The following is a 20,446-nucleotide window of genomic DNA, read 5'->3' as shown; positions in this document are numbered from 1 at the left end:
TGATGGTGAGAGACGCACAGAACAAACATGAACAGATAGTCCTGTCAGCATTTTTTCATCCACATGTTCTCCTTACAGCCCAAAAAATACTTGGATATTATTTTCAATTTACCAGTTTGTAATAATTGTATAAATTATTTCAATTAAACTTATCTGTAAAATATTATACACTATGATTTAATGGTTGCCAGGGCACTGTAAACACTTGTAACTGAGCAGTTTACTGAGGAAGTTCTCATTCCTCACGCATCTCCCATAATATTCTGAGAAAAAGCAACTTAAGAGTAACCAGGACTTGCACTTCTTCCATGGTCAGGGTGCACTAGTGTACTCTTTTCCTTTAAGCAAAGGGTTGAATTGTAAATGTTCTGCTTCAATAATAATATATTTTTACTATTTCCTCCTCATTTATACTGTAAATATATTTTTCAGTAGTTCATTGTCTTTCATTTGCTTCTGGGTGTGCCTTTGTTACTAGAGAAAGAATATTTTGGTGTCTTAAGAATGTGGCATATAATGAGGTGTTCATTTCCTGACTGCAGACATAATGAGACTCATTCAGACTGAAGCATTCAAGAGCTTCTCAACATCAAACTCTCATGCACGAATGAGAGCCTCAAACGCTCCTCTCACCAGTGTAAAGAATCTGAAAAACTGGGCCAAACTCTTAATCATTTGGTATAAAGGATTTTATTATTAATTTTAAAAACATTAAACTGAACACATGTATCTTGATTAAAATTATTCAAAAGTGTGGAACACGTACCCCCAAACACAGACAGACTGACACCAGGATGTCCAAAGCACACTCCTTTATTTTATTTTTCCACTGCACCACAATGCCTTCTCTAACCAATTCTCTTTCCTTTCTTCTTCTTTCTTTCTTTTTCTCTCTCTCTCTCTCTCTCTCTCTCGGCCTCCTTCCTCCTCCTCACAAGCTTCATCTCCTTCCTCCCAACTCTGGCTCGTCTACTAGAAGGAGGTGGCCCCTTTTCTCATGACCCGGATGAGCCCCAGGTGCTCCCCTTTGACGTCACTTCCTGGTGTGATGGAAGTGTCAGGAAAGCACCTGGAAGCAATCCGGGTCTTCTTGGAATTATTTCCGGCAGCACTTCCTGGTGTGGCGGAAGTGCTGCCATCCAGGATTCCCTCACTGTCCGGGCGCCCCCTGAAGGTGGCCACGTCCTCTCACGAGTGTCCCAGGTCCCTCCTTGTGGCCCCCAAATAGGCCCGGGCGGCTGCCCTCTCGTGGCCGAGGAGTAATATTGTCCACGTCGGGGACTATCCAGGCGTAGAGAGAAGTGTGTACACTGCTTCTTACAGGAAAAGGCGATGGAAAAAGTGCACTTGAATAAAAGTGCACTTTTGTTATACTTTTACACCAATATATGTTCCTGTGTTTGAACGACACGGGCAGATGGGGAGTGTCTGATGATTGCATATAGCGCCGAAGTTACTGGTCTTTACCATTCTTTCTTCTGCATGTCCTGGGGTGCAAAAGAAAAAGCATACAGCAACATGCGGGGACTGGCAGGAACACTCAATAAAACTGAATAAAAAGAAAAGCAAGTGACGGTGAGATACGAAGAAGGCAGCTTCGCCAGCGTTTGTGTGTCAGAACCGGGGTTTGGCGTTAGTATGCATCGTGGTACACTGCAGAGCTATAGCGCGTCTTTAGTGAAAACAGCCGTGTCAGATGGGGTTGTATGGATTGATTCTGAACGCGACTGAGAGAGTGAAAAGTGAATTAAAAAAAAAAAGCTAACCTTTACAAAGATCATAAATTGCACCGGCTGTTACAGACAAATCAAATGTATGTTTTTATTCTAAAACAGTAAGACTAAGAGCAGTTTACTTCTCAAAACGGAAGGGCGCAGGATCGAACCCGTGACCCTTGATTCCCAAGCGGGGGCTGAATCTATTGAACCACGGAGTCAGTTATAGTAAACTGGTGTCAATGTCGCATGTTAAGGCGGCTTTTTGTTTCTGCAGTTATATGATTGAATAAAAGTGCAATTGTGTTATTCTTGTGAAAATGTTTCTTTGCTATTTGGACTTCAGGCTTCATACATTATATAGTTTATGCCTACATTTTGTCATCTACTACTAGAATATAAAAAAAGTTTCTGTTTTAACAATGTGTTGACACAGATTACTGTAGAAACGGAACAGACATGAAATGCGTGTGTTCCAAACAACGATCTATTATTTCACTCTAAAACTCCACTTCACTCCCAGATACTCAATCAAGGCATGAGCTGAGAGAAGTTCGTGCACGTTCTAAATTGGTGGGGGGATGGAATAGCCGGCTTCTCTTTATCAGCACATTTAGAAGACAAAGGGCGCTGGCGGAGAGGTGTGAAGGGATTTAAGAAGCAGTTTAAGGTGGGACGGAATTACGAGTTTTTTCGTAGGCTCTGGTAATTCTAGTGTTAAGCCAGCCGGCGGTGATTTCATATTTTTTTCGTACTCACCTGCCGGCTGGGAGCCACGGAGCTCCTGCACATGCTCCCTTGGGTCTTCGAGCGTCCCAGGATTGACGTTCGTTGGTCCCGCCTTCTTGTACTCATCGGCGGGCACACAACACACTCCGTCCAATCCCATACTTGTTTGTGGGAGGAACTTCTGGTCTTCCGACGCTCCCTCCACCCTATGAGCGGACGCCTTCGGGGAAGAGTCTTCCGGCAGCTTCCGCCCCGCAGCCATTCTGCAGTCGACAGCGGCTCCTCTTCATCTCCCGTCGTCGTCTCGTTGTCATTCCATGGGTCGGCGTGCTTCGGCCACAGACGCAGATTCGGGCAGTCCCCTACTAAAAAACAAGACCAGGGGACCGCAGGGTAAGTCCGGCCAAGCGTATCACCATCCGACGCGAGACTTACCTCCCGAATCCCATCTTCTCGAATCCGCTATCGCTGGGCGGCCTCTTCCGCCGCCCCGTGCATCCGCAACGATGACGCCAGGTAGAGGCGTCGCTATCTTCAGGGCACGTTTGCCCTTCTTCTTCCCCATAATATAGACGCCCGTCTGGCGTGGTCTACGGCGAGCGTTTCCAGGGGCGTCGCGATGGAAGTGCGCCTTCGTCTGCTGTGCAGGGTTACTTTTACAAAATATTTTTGAAAATGGGGTTTCCCCTTTTTTAGCAGGAGGTAGGCCCCACGTTGGGCGCCATTGTGGAACACGTACCCCCAAACACAGACAGACTGACACCAGGATGTCCAAAGCACACTCCTTTATTTTATTTTTCAACTGCACCACAATGCCTTCTCTCACCCACTCTATTTCCTTTCTTCTTCTTTCTTTCTCTTTCTCTTTCTCTCTCTCTACCTCCTTCCTCCTCCTCACAAGCTTTGTCTGCTTCCTCCCAACTCTGGCTCATCTACTAGAAGGAGGTGGCCCCTTTTATCATGACCCGGATGAGCCCCAGGTGCTCCCCTTGACGTAACTTCCTAGTGTGACGGAAGTGTCAGGAAAGCACCTGGAAGCACTCCGGGTCTTCTTGGAATTATTTCCGGCAGCACTTCCTGGTGTGGCAGAAGTGCTGCCATCCAGGATTCCCTCACTGTCCGGGCGCCCCCTGGCGGTGGCCACGTCCTCTCACGAGTGTCCCAGGTCCCTCCTTGTGGCCCCCAAATAGGCCCGGGCGGCTGCCCTCTCGTGGCCGAGGAGTAATATTGTCCACGTCGGGGACTATCCAGGCGTCCCGGCCGGGCAGTGTCCCTGGACATCTGTGACAAAAGATATCCAGGTCAAGAACTGAACTGTGAACGATGTCATCATAAAGTATCAGCTTTGATATGTTTTGGGAATGCCTTACACGTAATACATATTGGGTGAAAATCTTTGTTTTTTTTGTCAGATAGTTTTGAATTCACATTTACTCCACATCCTCCAACAGCACATTTTGCAGTAACATCCAATGAGGCAACATTCTATATTTGAAACATCTCTTACAATATCTTAAATTACATTGTTTGTTTGTAGTTTATCTTACTTATTTGGGAGAATTCTAACACACTCTACCATACATAATTACAGTTAAATTAGAAGAATAACAATTAAAAAGAACTGTTTAAAGATTTGTCAATATCACCATAATATTTTCCTCAAATAAACAATATATAAAAATTTCTCTGCTCATGCAGATCTCCTAACTGGGTAGGAAATCGGTTTTGAGACTGATGTGAAACACAAATATATGGGATGTAGCCTGTCTATGAAATAACCCGTGTTAAACTGGGGTCCCATTACTGCTCCACTGTTGGCTGGACATGTAAATCTTACTTTGGTACTATGAAATTTGCAATTATCTATACACTTAGGGCATGAATATCTTAAAATAGACTAATCACATCATACACATTTGCAATATTTAAATGAAAGTCGTCATCTTCTACTTGTGATTGGCACTGGCCACTTTTTGTGACACATAAGCACTTTGGAGTGAGAAAGCAGAAGTCATCAGCTCACTTTCTGTGTTGGTGCTGATGCTCACTTGAAAAGCAGAAAAAATATATTAATATGTTTTAATTTTTTAAAGTAAATCTGAAATTTATGACCTGACAGCTTTGTTTTCTATTTTTCATTCCAGGCCAAATGCAGGCTAAATGAAGCGTCATTACCAACTACAACCCACAGTACCCGATTCAGTACCTGTGCTCTAGTTAATTAAGAGCACAAACAGCACATTATTTTAAGAGTACAACAGACTAAAATAAAAGTAAACACCCTAACAAAGTTTTACTATTACATCTTGCCTGAAGAAGGGGCACGAGTTGCCTCGAAAGCTTGCATATTGTAATCTGTTTTAGTAAATGACTCCAATAAACGGAGTCATTTTGCATGACTTCTTACTACATCCATAATTGCTAACACGGTACAACACCCTAGTACTACAGCTACACCTATGAAGAAGGCAAAAACAATAAGAAGCATTATGGGTGGTACAGTCCGTAACACTGCCGCCACACAGCTCCAGAAGATGTGGGTTGAACTCTTAGCATGGTCACGGTCTGCTAGGAGCAAGCTCTTCCCATGTCGGTGTGTTTTTCCTCTGGGTACTCCAGTTTCCCATTCACCTCCCAAGGCCATACATGTTAGGTTAGTTAGATGCTGACTTGTGTTGCTTACTTTAGGCTTTTGAGATGTAGTCCTTGGCTCCAAGTCACTCTAAAATTGGATTGAGAAGGCTCAGTAAATGCACAAATAGTTGGAACATCCAGTGTATGAAAATATTTTTAATTCGATCAATATTCTTATTTAATGAAATGATAAAAAGAAGAAAGGGGTAGGAATAAATATGTAAAATTATTACATTCACAATGATGATTACATTCATAAATGCTCATTTAATTCAAAAGCTCAACTTGAAGCAGTAATTGTGCTCCATTTACTGTCCGTTACTGTGAATCTGAACAGCAAAAGTTACAAAGTATGGTGCTGCTCAAAAATGATTCAGTTACAAGTCTTTATCCTGCACTAATTACTGCAAAGGCCAAACAGACAGAACAGCTCAGGTGTTAATAGCTGCAAGGATCTTTGCTCAACTGTGGACCCCATTTTCTGGCTCATTACAACTTGCACAAATTTAAAATACATTTGCAACCAAAATGATATAATAGCATAATTTAACACTTTTTAATAATATTGTACCTTGAGCTCAGTATCATGCAGTGTCATAGATGTTCTCTTATTGAGTTTCAATAACAAGAGCAAACACATAATTAAGTTTAACTGGAAACAATACACAGTGAATCATGGAAATTAAAATAATAAGTACACAATGTTTTCTAAGAGTTTCTAAAGAACTTTATGAATGAGACAGTTTTAAAAACCAAGGAAAGTTTTGAAATTGTTCCATTGAAGAGGAAGTTGCAATACAAAGCTGCTTGGTGACAACATGCAGTTCCTGGACTTGTAAGCATCCACCCTGCATTACTGAAATGAAGAAGCAGATTTCACCTATAGAACCGAAAAGGACGCTGTCAGAAGTTAACGTCCATGTTTTATTTTAGTGCATTGCACCCAGGGTGTGAATGTGACAAAACCTCCATATTTATGCTGTAAAACTGCAAAGCAATGGTGATAGGAGGGGGCTCTTGTGGCCACCCTCCACCCTCGAAAGTTCACAACTTTACAAACACATTGTTTTTACTAATAGTTAAACACAAATGGGGAGAGAAAACCAGAACAGAAACAAAAAAGAACACCTTACCTTGCCCATCACAAAGTGCCACCAAAGCACTTCCTTTCACACCTCACATCTCTCTTGCTAAACTCTTATCTTCCTCAATGTGACTTGGTTGCCTTAGAATTATGTATTTTATAGAACATAACAAATTATATGGAATCCAGGAAGTTCTTTGAACAGCTTCACTGAATTTGGTTGGTAATGGTAAACAGTAGTATGAAGGGCAATACAGTTTCTACAATTCCTCCCACATCTGAAATATACAAATGTTACATTAACTGACAACTCTAGTGAGTAGTAAGAAAAGCGCTATATAAATGCAAAGAATTATTAAAGAATTATTATTATTAAGTCAGCTCTTAATGACTGAATGTACTTACTGTACAAATGTGTATGTATCATGCTAAGCACGGGTGTCTCATTCATGCCTTTGGAGGTTCATGTCTGACATGCAGTGGTTCTTCAATAGACTCTGACTTGGTGTGACTATAAGCTAAATTAAAAGGGTTTAGGAATGAGAACTAAATGTACCCAATGTGTATATATATCTGTGTGCTGTAAACAGACAATGTTTAGCTTAAGACAAAGAGAAATACATGTAGCAAAATTTTGTGGTAAGGCATACCATATACTAAGGATCAGAAGCCTGTACCAGTTCAAAGCTGTTTAAATGCAGTAGCTTTTAGGAGAATGGCACGCTTACATTGACACAAAAGGAGGTGCGTTGCATCTTCAGAGTGGAGATGGCATTTCAGCGGCACAGAACGATTGCTTTTGGTGCGCATGTCTGATTCTCTAAGCACAATGACAGACTAATTAAGCACCTCAGTGAGCAAAGTCGGTTGTCTGTCACACCTTACCACTGTGGGAAAAGAGAAATGGCAAAGGAGTGCAGTGAGTAGCCAACTTAGATAAGAGAATATAGGGGTTTAGTAAAGTCCCAGGAGATGAATGTTAAAAACTTAAAGCACTTACCGGAGAGAGCACATCAATGAGAGGGAGAGAGCGTGGCAGCATCGTCGCTTGAAGGGATGTGCGCCAGCTGATGCTGCACTTAGTACGTCAGTACAAGGAGGCAGAGAAGCACAGCATGGGCAGCATTCCTGCATGCCCTGAGTAGAAAAATGTTAAGATGTCGATGGGGATTGGGCTCCACAATCCCCAATGACATATAAAACCGGAGGATGGACACTAGAGCTCGTCTTTTTCGTTCTTGACCTGGTCGAGTGTCTGGCAGCCGTATAGTGAAGGGGACAGGTGAGGAAAAGGGCAAAACCCGACAGTAGTGAAAAGGGGGCTTTGACGTTGTGTTTTTTTTTTTTTGTTGTTGTTGTTTGTAAATAGTGTTCTGATTTATTTTTGTTCCATGAATATTTTTTGGTACCCAAGGAGCAAAGGGAAGGATAATTTGTTTTTTGGTTTTTGTATAAAGCATTTGTTTTTTGTACAGTTGCATTTTCTTTTACCACTTATCTGATTTTGTTAATAGAAGAAAGGGAGGAGGACTGTTTATTTCCTTTGTTGTTTGAATTTAATTTATGCACCTTTTTATATTTTATGGAAGCAACTGTAAATAAAGAACACTTATTTTTTTCATCACTTATATTACTATATTATATTATATTATGTTTTCCAACCCTGTTAACATCAATCCAGATGGTTCATGAACTACAAGGGCACAGAATGTACCATGGTGCCAACTCCTACTACACGAGGTCTCACAAATCTCTATAAAACATATCAGATATTGTTAAATAGTTAAGACAAAAAAAGGACGAACTCTTGATATACAAGGATTAGGAACAACTGAAGTTGTTGGGATGATATAGGGTGGCTTTGTGGTTAGGGCTTTCTGTTTCACAGATCTACCTGTCTGTGTTAAGCTCACTCATTCTCCCTGCGTCTGCATGAGGCTGTTCCAGTTTTCCTGCCACTTCCTAAAGACATGCCTGGCAGATTTTGATTTGTTCTGTATCATTGTGCTTGAGTCTGGACACACAGGGCTACCAGTTTTTAATTCTGGACATCCAAATTACAGATTCACAAAGCCTGGCGGACTACCAGATGTTTTGGATCCTTGGTATAGGCAATTTTTTCATTTTTCATGTAAGATCTTAACCTGGGCATTGCTTTAAAGACTTCTGCTTATAGTGCATCACATTGCTGTAACCACCAACTAGCACAGATACACTCGCTAGTGAGAAATATAGCAAAATTGTGCAGCAAGTCTATAAAGCAAGCAAGAGAAACAATATCATTAGCTTTAAAGCAACAGGGACAGAGACGGAAAGAAAGTCAAAAGTTAATCTCATCCTTGTTGTTTACCATGATATAAAGTAAAAATCTAGACATATTTTTCTATATATGAAAAAAAGAGGAGCGGACCACAGGTATGGTATCACTACAGCTTCAAAACCAGCAATAAATGAAATGAATCAATTACATGAAGCAGTTTGACAAAAATAAATGGAAAATAACTTTTCAAATACTGGAAGAACTTTTTCAGTGGATTAAATGCAGAGGATATTCCACAAACATGGTGACTGCAGGAAGGGGACAGCATCACAACCAGTTCAGAGAGTATGCCACGTTCTATGTAGACAGCATCAAGAAAATACATATAAGAGCAATTCTTAGTTTTCAAGCAAAATACATTTTAGGATTAAAAAGATGTGAAAGCACACATTGGACTGTTTACTACACGACTCAGCCTGCGAAATCTAACAAATGTTGATGCAGTACGGAGACATTTCATGAAATGCACAAAATGGAAACTAAAATATTCACAGATGCAGCAGGTAACTTTGCAACTGCCAGGGCTTACTGCTGCTGAGCCGATGACCTAAAATATTCAAAAGCTTGTTGATCATATATGATGGTGTAAATGTCTCAACAATGCTTCTGACACACATTTTTAATTATTCAGAATTAAGAAACGGAAATTAGACTTTCAAAGTCAGAGGCTTTTGTCTTATGAGGTCACAGGAAGGAATCTCATAAAAAATAACCAGTTCATTGATGTGTTCTCTAGGCTCCCAACTGGAGGTTGTAACAGTGCTTGTTACTATTAACTCAGTCACTGTGTGTGAATGTCGACATGCTTTGTCAGGCCTAAACCTCATCTTCACTAACATGAGGACCTTCTTAATGGTGCATGTGTGACAAATTTGAATGGAGCTGTATACACAAATCACTGGTTGTGGTCCACTAACGGTGGGTGACACTGCAAAGGACACACTGCACCTCAAAATAATGCACAAAGTAGAACTGATGCTTTTGACAGAGAAACGAATTTGTCTGGTCTACATTATGTCTAAAAATATAATTTGAGAATACAATATTAATATAGCATTTTAGTTAAATTTTTGATCAAACATTTTTGTGTACATTGGAAAACCACCACACATTAACATGACATAATCCTTTAAAAGTCAGCTGTTTACTAACATATTCTCTTCCAAGAAGCCAACTGTGTTTGTATTGAGGTAGAAGATGGAGTACCGTCCACTAATGTATAACAACTCTTTACAAATAAAGACCAGCATATCCATTTATATATGATATGTATAGCATTTGTACTGTATTAATTACTGTAAATTACTACAGTAATTTAGATACCTTACACAAATAAACCTGCATGCCTTTATGAAGAAAACACACAGAAAGGGAGAGAACCGGCAAACACCACAGGTCACCCCATCTATGCTTATTTTGTAGCAAATCGATTTTTGTTTTAGTGAAATCTTCAATTCTGCTAATTTCATATAAAAAATCAAGCTTTTTTGAATTCAACTGCATTCCTTTTAGTTTAATATTTTTTAATATTTCCGTCCTTTGGATTTGTAGGTTAATTTAAAAGAGAAAAATGCATCTAATCAAAGTGACATTTTTTAAAAAAGAGAACCAGCTAGCAGTTTCACAATCTCTGTCTGCACAGAGGTGAATGTATGTTTTGCTGAAATGCCAGAAATAGCTGTTTTAAAAGCCGCCCATTTGTGTGCATTTTCTTTTTGTTTCCTCTGTTGAAATGTGCTAATAGCAGTGAGGCATTGCTGTGGCATATCATGACAAACTGAAATCATTAAATATAGAAATATTTATTTAAGCACAACAGTTGCTGGGTGACCACATTGCTGAATGAAGGCTGATAAACAGAGCTTTAATATAACCCTTTTCACTTAGTATATTAACACCAATATCCTATATCTCTGTTGCCAACAGAATCCACATATTATTAGCTGGAATATATTTTAGTTTACCAGGATGGGTTGAAAAAGCTGAGTTTACTTAATGTGAAATGAATTAAGAGTTAAGTGAAGTCTTCATTCCCCCAAGTCAAAGTCAAAGTGAACTTTATTGTCATCTGAACCATATACAAGTATACAAATAGATGAAATTACGACGCTCAGGGTCCACAGTGTAACAACATGAAGTGCAAATAATAAACTGAAAATAGAGTTAAAATTAAAACACAAACAAGACATGACATTGTGCAAAGACAAGACAAAGAAGTAGCAGCAATATTGACGTGTACTCAGCAATATGAACATTGATGCAATGTATGGTGTTTGCAATCTACATACATAAATATAGTCAGTAGATATGTAATATAATAAAGAACAGATCTAGATAATACAGAGATTATCAGTGTATAATAATAGTTGTTTAAGACATGCGCAAACAATGACAGGTCAGAATATTTCTGGTCATATTGGCAGAATATTACAACATTTTATGCCTATGGAAAATAAACCCTGTAAAATTGTGAATGAGAAGAATTGGGAGGTTCACCAGACTTTTTCCAGAGTGAAATTGAGATCACCTGAAAGCGTTTATAGTGTCCACCATTTCTGTAGCGTCTGAGTTTACCTTCTTTATTTACTGAACACACATCAGTCATACAGGAGAAGATGACCTGGCCCTTTCTGCACTCTGTGCACGCCTGCCGATGAACAAATACCGCGGTTTACTGCCAGGTCAGGATGACCAAGAACAATATTTATTACTTCTGGTAGAGACACTGCAGTAGTATGGAGTTTCTGACATTTTCACTATTACAGCTAGCTTAACTTTAGTGTTTCTTTTAAGAGCAAACATTTATTTTTAGTTGATCTTAATGGCATGCAGCTGTATGCTAAAAGCAAAAGCAAAAAGTAGCCATTTACTTTTGTCTTATTCGTTTCTGCCCTTCAACTAAAGGAGCATGGTGGCGTTTGCTGCTTTCTCACAGCTCCAGGGTCCTGCGCTCAGATCCGGCTGGGCACTGCCATATGGACGCTATATGTCCTCTCTCCTTGTTTTTGGAAAGTTCTCAATAAGGACCAATAAAGTACCTAACTAATATACTCAGCAAAAAAAGAAACGTCCCTTTTTCAGGACTGTGTATTTCAACAATAATGTTTTAAAAATCCAAATAACTTTACAGATCTTCATTGTAAAGGGTTTAAACAATGTTTTCCATGCATGTTCAATTAACCATAATCAATTAATTAACATGCACCTGTGGAATGGTCGTTAAGACCTTAACAGCTTACAGAAAGTAGGCATTTAAGGTCACAGTTCTAAAAACACAGGACACTAAAGAGACTTGTCTACCGACTGTGAAAAACACCCAAAGAAAGATGCCCAGGGTCCCTGCTCATCTGCGTGAACGTGCATTAGGCATGCTGCAGGGAGGCATGAGGACTGCTGATGTGGCTAGGGCAATAAACTGCCATGTCCGCACTGTGAGACGCCTAAGACAGCGCTACAGGGAGACAGGAAGGACAGCTGATCATCCTCGCAGTGGAAGAGCCCGGATCCCATTGAGCACGTCTGGGACCTGTTGGATCGCAGGGTGAGGGCTAGGGCCATTCCCCCCAGAAATGTCCAGGAACTTGCAGGTGCCTTGGTGGAAGAGTGGGGTAACATCTCACAGCAAGAACTGACAAATCTGGTCCAGTCCATGAGGAGGAGATGCACTGCAGTACTTCAAGCAGCTGGTGGCCAGACCAGATACTGACTGGTACTTTTGATTTTGAGCCTCCCTTCATTCAGGGACACATTGTGAAACATTTTTAGTTTATGTCTTATGGTGTGGACTCTTTTAGTGTTCATACAAATATTTACACATTAAGTTTACTGAAAGTAAAAACAGTTGAAAGTCAGAGGATGTTTCTTTTTTTGCGGAGTATAGTACAGCCAGTGTAATATGATTGAAGATTTATAAGTGTAGCCATCTTGCTGCTGCCTCATATTTTGGACTCTAACTGAAGTGTTAGGACTTTCAGCAATCAGAGGATTTTGGTGCGGACTGTGTTATTGGTCTGGTAATTGCATTGCCTTTCCCTGGTTTCAGTCCCACAGTCCATGGACATGATTTCAGGTCAAGTGGAGATTTCAAACTGAGGCAGGTGTATGCATGTGCATCATGTAATAATCTGCTATGCCATCCAGGGTATCTTCCTGCTTTATACTAGGTGCTGCATTGTGACCCTGAATTACAAATGAGCTTTCATATACATCACATATTGCATTGTTTTTTTGTTTTTTTTTTACCAAAATCACTTCTTCTGTGTTATTTTTAATCTTTGTTCCTGTACTTCATTATCAGTGTTAAAAGGTGGTGCCTTCTTTAGGGGGATTCCTTCCACAGCCCAGACACACGCCTTTAGGCTGATTGTTGCCCTTTGTGTCCTGATATAGACAGTCTGGTCCATCATGGGTTCCTGTTTTAATTCCTTTGCTTCTTTTTGAGCCAGAAATGGATAAATGAGCACCAAAAATGGATGAAGTATGGCAACTATATTACCAAATAAAGCCTTCACGTAACAACTGAATAAGTGAAATCTTTATTTTTAACAAATCTGGTTTTCTTCATTTAGTGCTATTTTGCTCATAAGGATATGATCATCTTTTTCCTGTGATTTTGAAGTAATTCAGTGTTGCTTCCTGCTTTGTGCCCAAGGCCACTGCTCACAAGAGTCTGTAACAGCAAAGATCCGCTTTAGATAATTGATAGATGGATCAAATGCTTTCTTTTTCAAATATAGATATTGGAAGATTTTGCATATAAAGTAAACAGAATAAGCATTACAATAGATTATGTGTTAATTCGTAGCCTCTAATTACATTCTGGTGGAGAAAAAAGTTAACATTAACAAAATTTTGCAAACATTTGGAACATCTGAAATTCAACAAGTACTAATAATGCTGTATTCATTTTCTGAGGTAGACTTTTTGATCAAAATTTTCTGTTTGGAGGTTTGTGAAGTTTGTACATTGTAGGCCTTATTGTCTTCTTTATTTGTCAATGATCAATACTAACATCAATCAATAGTAATGTCATCACAGTGGTCAGGGAAAAAATGCATAAAATAAAACCATGTTTTTCTCATCCCATTTCTGCAGTTATAAAATTATGCTGGCATGCTGGGAAAACGACCCGAAAGAGCGTCCAACCTTCTCTGAACTAGTGAAACAGTTGGGGGACTTACTTCAAGCAAATGTTCAGCAGGTATGGAAAAATCAGAATTGTGTTGCACTCACATAAACACCTATGGGTCATTCTGTAGCCTGGGAGAGACACCTTAGCAAAGGAATAAATCACAACGAAATCTTCAAAAGCTGTCTTGTTACTGTGCTTGATATTGAATTTAGGTGAATATTTTGAATGCCTTATTTAAAATATAACTGTCTGTTTTTCCTTTATACTTTTTTATATTTAGTTATGCATTTTCAACTAAGAAACCTAGAACAAAAAAGGGAAAAAAACCTTCCATATGTGTATTTGGTTTACTTATACCATTTATGAACTGCATGTATTTCATCATTGCAAGGTACGCTGTACTGTGTGCTCTAAATAACTAAACGCAGTATACAGTATACAATATATTTTGCCTTATACACTACTTTAATCCTTTTGTTTACAGTAACTTCCACTTATGGTTCATCAAATGTTTAGCGAGAGCCCTCTTATGAAGTTGATGATGGAATATGATAACTAGATGAGGTGCAGATCTGATAAGCTCAACTAAATTCAAATGTTAGTTTGGAGAACCCAGACTAGGTGTTTAGCAAAAGTGATGCAGGTGGAGCCATATAAACTATAAAGTTTATTTTTCTTAAAATTGAATTCAGTGTTTCTGAGCATATGTTTATTGGAAAAGGTTTGCCACAGGCTGCCAAAAACAAATTTAAATTGTACATGACTATTTTTTTCTTTCTCTTACACATAATGCACAACTACACACAAGGCAAAGAGTCTTCTCCTTACATAGTAATGACAAAAATTTTTCTGTTAAACCTCACTTAGATATCAAATACTTTCTAATCGTGGTTTTCTATAAATCTATACAGTATCTAACCCAAAATAATTTTGTTTTCCTTTTCATCTTAGTTTCTTTTGAGTCCCGCAGGGTCATGACTCACCATTAAGAAAGGGTCTCGCACGGTTTGTAAAGTGTCTTGGAATGGGTCGTCGCATTTTAAGTAAATGACATTGCTCTGCTGTGACTATCGGCAGACATTTGCAAAGGGGGTCCAACCCGGTATGATTCGCGGTTGCGATTATGTCTTGAAGATACAAAAAAGGCCAAGATTGGACTGCAAAAAAAAAAAAAAGTTTAAGAAACACCGGTATATACTAATGACATCAACAAACACCAAGTGACTTAGGAGAGAATCAGCTGAATAATGGGAAAAAAAATGATTTACTCTTTGAAATAAAACTGCAGTAAAGATGGTGCACTACTCCCCACCCTCAGAGCTTTTAAAGTGATTTTTCATTCATTTTTATTAAACCTTTAAATATAATATATTTGTGTTCCTTTTGAAGCTAGAGTAGTGTCCCAGTAATTTCAGTATTCAGTCTGAAACTATTGAAATTTTCCTTATCTGACCTTGTTGGAATTACTGACATGTCCTCCTCACTAGCTGTGAGCCTGGGATTTATGACTCTAACCTGGCATGAAAACCGCTAAGCAGGGACTCTTTGCTCTGGGGTTTAAAACTATAGGTCATCCACAGTGACAGTCTGGAGAGTGTAAAACTTGAAATGTCTATAAAGTATTGAATTTTTTTTAACATAAGTGTTAATATATGTTTCAGGATGGAAAAGACTACATCCCCTTGAACACCATTTTGAAGCCAATGCATACTACTGGGGGTACAAACTCTTTCTCATCAGAACGCTCATTAACAGAAGAGACCGTGGATGCAATATCCAGCTGTGAAACATCACAAAGCTTCGGGTAAGATGCATCAATATTCATCATCTCTGCTAAATGTAAGGAAACTTCTGGTGATAGCAAATGGGAGTGTCTGCTAACGTTCCATCCAACGTTTGAAGAATAAGAGCTATGATGATGAAAGAAGGCCACTAGTATTGTTGAGGTCATTTTTCATCCCCTGCTTTTTCATTAAAATTCTTTGGTTAATAAAACATTTTGCATTTCTATACAATTTAGTAGAGATAAATGTCATAACTTTATCAAGAACTAGCTGTGCCCCGTAGCTCCGCCTACATAGAAGTGAAACAGGACAATGAGGAGGGCCCGTCCGGCTCCCCACTACTGACGTCACGCTTTTCCCTCCCCTCGGCCCACAGTCTTTGTCTCAGATTAGTGCGAATATATCGTTCCTACGAGTAAACTATGACACTCTGAGCGATGAGAGAAGTCACAAAATCAACTGGAATGTTCAAGCAAATTCTAGAAAAAAGCCCAATCTAAATCCATTAAGTAGTTCTGCTGTGAAAAGCGGACAGACAGATAGACAGAAGTTGGATATTTTATATATATTGTGGAAAGACAGCCCCCGGGTACAGACAGACAGACACCAAATGTCCAAAACACAAGTTTATTGCTGTCCTCTCTCTATACAGCACCACACAGTGCTCTATTAGCCAAACTTAGTCCCTTCTTTCTGTCTCTGTCCTTGAATCCTTCTGCTGCCTCTACTCCTCTCCCCACAAGCTCCATCTTTCTCCTTCCAACTCCGGCTCATGACTGGGGGAAGGCGGCCCCTTTTATCCCCACCCAGACATGCTCCAGGTGCCCTCTGATAAACTTCCTGCTGCACTCTGGGTGACCCTGATATTCCTTCCACCAACACCTCTGGGTGCTAATGTTCAGGGCTCTACACAATCGTCCGGGCGCCCCCTGGCTGTGGCTACGGGGCCCAATAGGGTTGAGCTTCCATGCTCAATTCCCGTGGCCCCCATACAAACCAGGGCGGCTGCCCTCTCGTGGTCCGGGGGGATGGCATAGTCCCTCTCCCGGTCCTTCCTGGAAGCCCCCAGCCACATATATATATATATATATATATATATATATATATATATATATATATATATATATATATATATATATATATATATATATATATATATATGAGAGAGAGATGTAATCAAGAATTCAGAAAAGTATTATAGTGGAGTCTCAAGTGAGAAATATTTGCATGGATATATTTGTAACTTTACCATTTGGTTAGGACAACCTGAAATATTATTTAAAATAAAATTAGTAAAAAAATGTTTTTGAGCAGGAAAACTGAAATAGTAGCTGGACCACTGATGGAAACAAATTAAGAAAAGATTAAGAAAGATAAAGGCAAGTAAAGCATTTGGACCCTCATGAGTGCAGATGGAAATGCTTTGTTTAGTTATTATTATTAATTCTATAAATGCAAAGAATAATTTGCTTAAAAACAACAGAGATGAACTATACTGGGGGAATTACTATGGGATTAAGCTGAAGACAGAATGACAAGGAGTAACAGATCATGCATTAAGAGAACCTGTGAGGACAGATGATAGACAGTGTAGTAGAGTGATATTGTCTATGCTGCTGCTACTGCAGGAGAAAAAGTTAAAGGGACTTTAAAGCCAAATTGCACATTTCTAGATCTGGAAAATACATATGAAAGAGTCCCAAAGGATGCAATATTTTGGTGTCTACGGAACAGGAAGGTTCCAGAAAGCTGGTTAAAACTAGTAGAAAGTGGGATATACAAGGCTCAAAAATGTGTTCACATCCACACATGGAAAGGAAGGCCCTGGGTTTGCGCCAACAAGTCAGTAAGCTGCAGCCTGTCCATTTGTGGTTAACAAGAACGTTTTCAACATTAGTGAGGAAGCAGACTTCTGCCTTCTGAACTGAAACTCTGAAATTCTCGTATTACATAATGGCAGGTGTTCACTCAGGTTTTAGCAGTGCTGCCTTCCTGCAACACTGGCCCACCACAATCAACTTGACCGCAACCACCCTTGCACCTCATTCAGTGCATTTACAAATAACATTAACAACTGACCTGTAAGTAATTAGGTAGAGGCTGCTCACGGCCATAAGAACACATGCTGTCCTGTCTCCTCACTCTGATATTTCTGCAGCCATACTATCCCACCAACTGTGCTTTGCTGCTCTGCAGATTAAGTCTGAACCTTAAGAAAAAGGAATCTCTGAAGGTCTGGTACATGTAACATGTTAGCTTGAAGTCCTAATCTACATTTCTGTTTGCAGCTTGCTAGATGATATTAACTCCTGTTGAGCTGACCACAGTTACACTCTGACCCAGCTGCAGTCTCCTGAGTAGTAAATTTTGCATTTTCGTACACGTTATTGTCCCGGTTTTTTATGTTTTAAATTAATTCTCCTTTTGTTTTTAGATCCCTCTTTTTGAAGACTCTTCTCTCCATTATGTCTAGTGCTTTCTTCTTGTTTGTTTCAGTTAGGAGGTTAGTTTAGGGCAGTGCCCTCAAGTTACTAGGATCATGTGATTGGACGGGTGAAGAGGGTGCCGTGTGTGCCACTGTGACACGTCTTTATCTGTCCTATCTTACTCGCTCGGTATCACTGTCTGTGGCACAATAGCATGACCCACAGAAAGACAGAGTCCTGGTGGCCAGTCCATGATGTATGAGGGATGAACAACAACAGTGAGAAATGCTTATGGAGACAGAAAATGTTTAATATGCTTAGTTAAGGCACTGGTGTAGTGAATCCTGGTGACTGTTATGTGCAGATGACTTTGTGATCATGGCAGAGTCAGAGGAAGAATTGCAATACAGTGTAATTGAGCGGAAGGAAGGATTGAAAGGACATTCTCGAAAATCATAGATAGGAGCAGGAGGAGAAGGGAGAGACCGTTAATAAAACTGAGCTGGCTTCGACCTGAAGTAGGTAAAGAAGTGGCAGTTGTAGTCCGAGTGGTGGGGCTTTGAGTACATAAAGGCAGCATGTGTTCTGCTAGAGATGGAAGCTGGCAGAGCACAGAAGTCAAAGGACCCAGAGATGAACAAGCAGCGGGCAAGGCCTGGAGTCACATTATCATGTAATGAGGTCCAACACACAAGTCAAAACCAAAGTCATGGGTTACGTAGTTAAGAATTTGCCAAACCAGGAAGAAGTGTTACGCACAATTAAAAACTGCACGGAGGAGCAGCCTCTTAATCAATACCTTTGAAATCTCATGAAAGGAGACGAGACGTGATTTTCTCAGAGAGACACTTTCACGTCCCACGAGACGAGTCCTTGTCTTTTATTTCCGGCCCCAGACCATGGTTAAATCTCTTGGCACAAAGAGTAGATGACAAAGTAGAACGTCGTAAAGAATTCAAAAACGTTGCCGCAATACACATGCAGAGCAGGTTAGAGATAATGGAAGTACGAAAATTCGAAAGTCTCAAAAAAAAGGATAGTAAAGATCACATTAGCGCAAACAAACGGAAATTATTATTCTGTGAAATAACGGGACAGCAAAAAGAGACTAAATACAGTATATTGTTCAGATTTAAACTTTAAGTCGGAGACTTGTAGATCGTCTAATTCGTGTTTCCATCATGGAAAAGTAGTGTTTCTTCCCAATGAAGAGGCGTATCCGCAAGGATTAAAAGATTTGTAGTTTAGTGAAAGTGAAATCCCGCGAGAGAAAATTTCAAGCCCTGCGAGCTAAGGTCTTATGCAGAGATTTGGAAAAGTCCTGCCCATATAACCACGCACACGGTTCAATCATTCCACATTTGTGTGAATGCTATTGTCAAACATATTTCTTGTAGGGATAAAGAAATGATATTCACTCACGGGCAGTTATATGTTGCGTTGTCATGATGTAATTCCAAACATGGAACCAAAATTCAATGCAATATTGACGAAAAGGTAAAAGCGAAAAAGAGATCGAATATATGGACATACAGTAGGTGATATGACAGAAGTATGTAGATATTGTTTGGTGGGGGTTGGCAAACAAAGCCCCCTAGTGACTTATAAAAATGAAGACATCTGTGTAGTCCTCATGCAAAATGTGTTGCAATATGGAAAGGTTTGATGTGATTGACAAAACTAGTTTGGTATTCTTTGATTGTTAAGTAATGCTGTAGCTCCAAGTAGCCTTGTGTTATTAGAAATAGGTTTTCTCACTCGACACTTTGTTCGTTTAACCATATGCGTTACATTTATGTGAATAAACGTCCTAGATTTAAGCAGTGTGTTTATTATCTGTTACTTCTCTGTTGGACTTGGTTAAAGATTCTGTCCACAGCTCACCTAATTTCAGTTTCCACTAGCTGTCAAAAGAGGAGGGCCTCATCAGCCGTTTGTGTTTCTTCCATTCTGATACCACTTAGAGCAGCAGGGTGGTGTTTAGGGTGCACGGTCAGTCGGGAATTTATGTTGTACCATAAGGCACAAGGATATCACATGCCCTTAAAAATAAAGGGGCCAAAGTGGGCTGCAGGACAATACCATAAGAGAGCAGTTTTTGGATCGCAAAAGAGCCATCCACATGAATGTTCCAGAAAGAATCTCTAGCTGGTACCAATAATAATGTTTACGTGTGAAACAGCAGTGTCTTCCTGATTTTAAAAGGACTTTGCTGCCTACAATAATGCAGATGAGGTTCAGGTTTTCTTGATCTGCGGTCTCCTGCTAGGTGGTCTACTGCACATTAAAGGTTTCTGTTTTGCCCACATACAGTAGCGGCAATTTGTTCAAAGCCCAAAAAACTTTAATAGAATGAAAGGGTTCTTTGTCAAATGAAGGTTCTTCAAGGAACCACACATCCTAGTAAAGTGCCACTACAGAGCCATTATTTTTAAAAGTGTGCTTCAAGTAACGCAGTACCAACTAGGGGTGTTGTTGTGTCAGCAGTTTGAGATCCGTGGGTCTAAAGCCGGCTGTGCTTCCATTTGGGATCATTCCTGAAGGAGCTCAGATAGCGAGTTCTTTGCGATCTCTGCAGCTTTTCCTTTACATCAATGGTTTCCCTTCTTAACCCTTGTTGTTC

The 20,446-nt window shown here is 39.8% G+C and overlaps 1 protein-coding gene across 3 annotated transcripts in view; it reads left to right on the top strand.

Moving 5' to 3' along the window:
- flt1 (fms related receptor tyrosine kinase 1) overlaps positions 1 to 20,446 on the top strand; it is a 161,192-nt gene that overhangs the window by 137,981 nt on the left and 2,765 nt on the right. For all 3 annotated transcript variants that reach the window (XM_039745508.1, XM_039745506.1, XM_039745507.1), the window contains 2 exons: positions 13,577 to 13,682; positions 15,275 to 15,417. In XM_039745508.1, coding sequence (XP_039601442.1) covers positions 13,577 to 13,682; positions 15,275 to 15,417 — 249 coding nt within the window. The remainder of the gene's footprint in view (positions 1 to 13,576; positions 13,683 to 15,274; positions 15,418 to 20,446) is intronic.

Source organism: Polypterus senegalus, chromosome 2 (genome assembly GCF_016835505.1).
Source record: "Polypterus senegalus isolate Bchr_013 chromosome 2, ASM1683550v1, whole genome shotgun sequence".
Taxonomy (NCBI): Eukaryota; Metazoa; Chordata; class Cladistia; order Polypteriformes; family Polypteridae; genus Polypterus; species Polypterus senegalus.
The sequence above is the reverse complement of the archived record's forward strand: the minus strand, read 5'-3'. Positions and strand labels throughout refer to the sequence as shown.